Source organism: Temnothorax curvispinosus, unplaced genomic scaffold (genome assembly GCF_003070985.1).
Source record: "Temnothorax curvispinosus isolate PA1 unplaced genomic scaffold, ASM307098v1 QBEX01013970.1, whole genome shotgun sequence".
Lineage (NCBI taxonomy): Eukaryota > Metazoa > Arthropoda > Insecta > Hymenoptera > Formicidae > Temnothorax > Temnothorax curvispinosus.
Genome location: NW_020223750.1, coordinates 17,728 through 23,760, shown reverse-complemented (window position 1 = coordinate 23,760; position 6,033 = coordinate 17,728). Strand labels below are relative to the sequence as shown.

The window sequence follows — 6,033 nt, the reverse complement described above, 5'->3', positions numbered from 1 at the left end:
TGCACCGACTAGTACAAGTAACTTGATGTTCTACCAGATTTCTTATATAATCATATTTTGTACAAATAGCAGTAAGAAATTCGACGGCATCTCGTTTAATCGAAGAAAAGTATTCTTCTAAACTTTTCCGTATTGCATCAGTGTTCAAATTTTCCATATTATTTTACCTATTAGAAGTTAGCCCCCCACTTTTAGAATTAACATATTTTCACGGTTGTGCTGAATTGTGCTAGGTTTGTGCTATATTGTGCCCGAATATTATAACCATAATATAAAAAATACGAAAGAAAATACTTATATAGATACTTCTATACACTTATTTAATTATATACAGGCTGTTTATGCTTATATTAGACTAATTTTTTTCATTTTTTTTATTGTATAAAGTATTTTTATCATTGTAATCTTTGTATCGTTGTCATAAAAATAAATATGCTCATTAATAAAGCGTCTATTTGTTACGATCTCAATTCAACACGTGTCCTATTTCCGATCCAACTGAATCCAACGTTAGTTCTTATTTCTCTTAGTTCCTATTCCTCGTTTCATTACAGCTGTTGGATCTCTGATCGGCGCCAAATCAGGGATGGTAATTGGAGTCACTGTCGACTATGCCAAGCGGGGCATAGGCTAGACGATCACGATTGCCGGCTCAACTGGACCGGGAGTGCGAAGGCGATGGAGCCAGATATCGCCGTAGAAATTATTGCGAAAAATAAAGACTTTAAAAAGCACAACGTAAAATTAGGCACACTCATTGGTGATGACGATAGCTCCAAAATCGCTGCTGTTTATCGTGAATGCAGTCATCCGGTAGCCAAGTGGTCTGATCTAAATCACGCTACGAAGAAACTGAGCAAAGCATTGTGGGCACAAAAAGTACCAAGGGACGTCATAGAGTATCTGAAATACTGCTTCGGCTGTGCTCTAAAGAAGAACAAAGGTAACGTAGAAGCGACAGAAAATGCGATAAAAAATATTATCCCTCATGCGTTTGATAAACACGCAAAGTGTGGCGAATGGTGCAGATATGCCGAAGACCAGGAGAATTACACGCACAACGGGCTACCAGGAGGTAAAGGACTTACCGGACAGACGGTGAGACAAACACTTGCAGCTATCTTTGACGTGTTTTGGAAAAACGCAGACAAGCTCGCCCCATGTGGCTCTAGTCAACCAAACGAGGCATTCAATTCAAGCGTGTCGGCGAAAAGTTATAAAGCCCATCACTACGCGGGTTCCGAATCGTTCGATTTTCGAGTTGCTGCCACCGTTTGTGAAAAGAACATCGGCACCAAATATATCGTCGATTTAAATAAGAAGCTTGGACTGTCTCCCGGAAAAGTAACCGAAGAATTTCGGAAAAAGAAAGACTATAACCAGCGAGCCAAGCGACGAGAACGAGCCAGCAAGCCCGAAACCAAGAGAAGACGTCTTTTCATGCAGAAGCAGCGGTCCAATAAAAAGAATAGGGCTGAGAAAAAAGAAGGAATTACATATTCGACTAAATGTGGACTCGACGGAATAACGGAACTCATTGATAGTCCTGTAGTAAGCCCAACTGCACCTCAAGACAGTCCTCTAGTTTATTTTGACCTCGAAACAACTGATCTTTCCGTAAAATATTCGGAAATTTGCCAAATTGCAGCCAGATACGAAGATCAGGAGTTCAGCGCGTACATGGTGCCTCTGCGATCTATTTCAAAAAACGCTGCAGAAGTAACTGGCTTGTCAGTCTGCGCAGGTGAAATGTTTCTCCACGGAGAGAAGGTTGAAACAACTCCATTCCATACTGCCCTGCAGAACTTTCTGCAATTTCTAAGTAATATAGGCAAAGACATCACGTTGGTTGCTCACAATGAATTCACGTTTGACGCACGATTTCTAATCAGAGATATACGCGCTTATAATCTATGGGAGGAGTTCACATCAGTCGTTTACGGATTTACCGATACTCTTCTTGTCCTAAAAGCAAAATTGCCTTCTCGAACTGCAGCTAAGCTCAAATTTACGCAAGTCGATCTTGCAAGTGATTTGTTTGGCGAGAATGTTGCAGCCGACGCTCACAATGCGTTGAACGATGTCAGAATTCTCCAGCGAATCGTCGACAAAGCGGAAGTCACACGTCAAGAACTTATGGATCGCTGTGACTGCTATGGTGCAGATAATTGAAAGGTCTGTTTTGAAAAATACAAACAAGGTCGCAATGAATTGCATGAAGGGATCCGTCTCAGTCGGCATGATTGGTAAGATGGCAGAAGCAGGGATTACTCTTGATCTTTTGCAACGTGGCTATAAAAAAGGCAATAAGAGTATAGAGCTTCTACTGGGCGAAGATATTGGAGGACGTCCAAGGATAACAAAAAATAAGAAGATACTCTAAAACGTTTTCTTCGAGGTCAAAAAGACCATAGAAAGCACGCAGAGCACGGAGAGTAACACGTGAATGTCTCCATAATTTTGTCATCGATACTTTTTATAGCTGTACGGATACATTTATAGAATAAATAAGATATATATCAACTTGATTTGAAATTTTGATACCTGTGATAAGAAAATAGATATGACTATAAATATGATTACGCCGGTAAAGAATAAAATATATAAAAATAGAAAAAATATACGTCACAATTTCTACAATTCTGCGATAGTGCCGCTATAGAAAGTACTGTCGAAAAAGATATGTTATCCTTATAACTTCCATTCAACGGTGGGAGAATGGTAGGACACGCGACTTGTGCGTCAGCTGACGCGTGCGACGTTGCCAATAGAGCTCTCGAATACACGTGTATCAGACTACACGTGTAATCCGTGTATTTAAATTTTCCGTGTTTTAAACCGTGTACATCAATTTAAGAAACTTTTATTCACGTGTATCCGTGTACACGCGTACACGCGTACACGTGTACACGTGTATGTGATACGTGTACACGTGTACCCGTGTATGTGATACGTATACACGTGTATTGAAATATGTGTATGTACACGGGTTAAGTTAAAACACAATAAAGCTAAATACACAGCAATTGTTATTGTTATTTATTTACTGGCGAAACAAAGACACTTTAATGTCTAAATACATAGGTTACACGCAACATCTATTGTCAATGTATAAGTGTGTGTGAATAAATATATTTATTATAATAAGCGACATATATATTACGGAAAAATAATATTTATTAATATTTTTTTCTTAACTTATCATAAATTTAGAAAATGTAGAAAATTATATCTATGAAAGTAGACTTCTATTTTGGTATAAAAAAAACTAACATATCTACATTTTCTGGCAGCAAAGAGCTTCTTTTTGAAGTAATTATATTACCAGCCGTTGAGAAACATCGCTCTGAACTTGCAGAAGATGCCGGTATACTCAAATATCTTTTGGCAAGATATGAAATAGCAGGAAATTTATCCTTCCGAGTATTCCACCACTCAAATGGATCCAAATCAAATCTTAGTTGCGGTTCAGACAGATAACGTTGTCATTGGGTATCAATGTCATTATTATTGATTTCTTGTTGATAAAGGAACTCCAAAGCACTATTTTTTGTGGTAACTTTGGAGCACGTGTCTTCGACAGGAGCTACTCCCTGTAGCATGTATTTCACGTGACTTCTAATCTCTAATCTCGCCTCAAAAGGTTCATGATCCAAGTCTTTAAATCTTGGATCCATCATTGAAGCAATCTGTCTCGCTGTAATGTTGTTGGAGGTCCATGTTAAGTCGAAACGTTGTGTGATCTCATTTGCAATTATTTCCTTGGGGTTCTTTATCATTACATCATTCTCATCGCGAATTTGCATGTGGTTCTGAAGTGTCTTTTGTAGGACTGGACGAACCATGGATACAGGAGAACTGTTGTCGCCACATAAAACCGTAGTTGCCATTTGCAGAGGTTTTAACTGTGACAGGAAAATTAGAATCCTTCCCCTCGACATCGACACTCGACGTAATAGTCGACCCGACAGGGCTACCGACTGTATACACATTTACCGACCGCATGTTTGCTGCCCGCGCCGCGCGAGCGCCGGCCCTGTAAACCGCCGAGATGGAGAGCCAATAGCGTGGCTGCATGTGACGGAACATATCGAGCCGCAACGATTAGAATCGAGGGCGCGTGGTAGCGGAACGACCGCGAGATCTCGAGGACTCGTCCGTCGGTCTTCGGCGTGATTAGTCCAAACCCGCGATTAGCTGTCTGCCAGTTAAGCGTTATACTACGAGTATCCAGAGATTGTCTGCGCAATATTGAACGGCGTTGTTTCGAACATCCTCGACGAATATTTGTCAACGTAATATCGACGGCGTAAAATCAGGGTGAAAAGAACGTGTGGCCGTTCTGCGACAACAGAAACTTAACCTGTAATGTAAGTTCAATCAAGTCAATACACTTATATATCGCTTGCTTATCTCTCTGATTTTCTTTTGATTTTTGCAATATTCCTTGGTATCTCCTGTTTCCTGGGTCACCCAATCGAACCGTTTTATGATAAAATTTAGAACTTTGTTAATTTCGGGAAAATTAACTGGCGCCCAACATATCAATTAATTATACTTTAAGCCACGACAGCTCTGACTCAAGCCGCGTCGGGTGAAAGGGTTTGTCGAATAAAAATCCTATCTCATAACAATGCCAAAAGCGCCTCTATGAGTGTCTATTCTCTCTCGTTTATTTCTAAGCTTTCGGCAACCGAAGCTGTGGTACTACGACGATCTGTCAATACATTCACGACAGGGATTCGGTTCTGAAAAAGTCGCTCGAGCATAAAGTATGACGAGTTCTATCTTGTCTTGCAACTCTGTAAAAGACTCATCGTAGGTAGACCGAGCTGCTCTTGTTTCTGTTGAAGCGCGTATTTTGCCACATTTGAGTGTTTAAAGTGTGAAACAATTTTGCTGAATTTCACAAGCAGTTTTTCAATATTACCTCCAACGAGCGCTTTGTTAACCGCTAGCTGGAGACTATGAGCAGCACAAGTGAGACCAAACTTTTCTGAAATTTGCTGGAGTAAGTGAGTAGCGTTTACAATATTTGTGGCATTATCGGTGACTACTGCCATGACTTTCTCATTAATGTACCAGTTAACGAATAATTCCTCCATTCGACTGGCCAAATTTGCTGCTGTGTGACACTCCTCCATTTCGTATACTCCAAGAGTGAAGCATTTAGGAGTCCAATTCTCATCCAACATGTGAGCGATTAGAGTGACATAAGAATGCTGTGTTAAAGAAGACCAGCAATCAGTAGTGCATGAAACAGCAACAGCATCTTTCAGCGCGACTTTAATTTTCTCCTCAACATTATTCTTTAATAGATTCAACTTTCCTTTCCTTTAGATTCCTTTTTTTTAGGGCTTCATCTTTACATGGAGAATAGCCTGGCTCCACTGCGGTCATAAATTGCCGGAAGCCCTCGCTAGAGCAAAAAGAGATCGGCATTTGGTTGATTGCAATCATTTTAGCCAATGCTTGGTGTATGAGTTCCTTTCGCTCTGCATTGCAAACAATGTTGGTTTGTATGTTGCGCTGCTTCCGTCGGCGTTTCGGAATTGATTGAAAAGACGAACTTGATTTGCGTTTCGGAATTGATTGAGAAGACGAACTTGAGTGGGAGACATCAGCTGTCTAATCTTGTTCAATGTCTGTATTGTCTCTAATATTATTTTGTTGTTCTTCAACGCTCGTGTTTTCTTCATGATCTGATGGATCGTGCCTGTAATTTATTTTAATATAAAATGCATTTGTCATTTAGAGTAAATTTATTTCTTTATCAAATTATTAGAGAAAGCCATTTACGGTCTGACTAGATCTTGGTAACCTAATAACATTTTTGTGTGAATTATAGTATACATTTTCCAACATAATAACTACGCGCCAAACATTTTTTCAGTCTTAAGGTGATCCTAAAGCCGTGATCTTAGCCGGTTTTTTCAGTTTTTTTTCTTAACACTAATCTTTTATTGGCTTTATAGAAATGCAAAATTCTTGTCTAGAATTAAAGTACGCATCAAAATCTAGGTCATGGTGGTC

At 39.6% G+C, this 6,033-nt stretch overlaps 1 protein-coding gene across 1 annotated transcript; it reads left to right on the top strand.

Moving 5' to 3' along the window:
* Positions 1 to 678: 678 nt before the first annotated feature.
* Positions 679 to 2,172, top strand: LOC112464129. Its single transcript, XM_025030946.1, has one exon. The coding sequence runs from the start codon at positions 679 to 681 to the stop codon at positions 2,170 to 2,172; it is 1,494 nt and encodes a 497-aa protein (XP_024886714.1).
* Positions 2,173 to 6,033: the final 3,861 nt, after the last annotated feature.

What these genes read in the sequence shown, in the direction of transcription:
- LOC112464129 (XM_025030946.1), top strand. Translation starts at nt 679, where the DNA reads ATGGAGCCAGATATCGCCGTAGAAATTATTGCGAAAAATAAAGACTTT.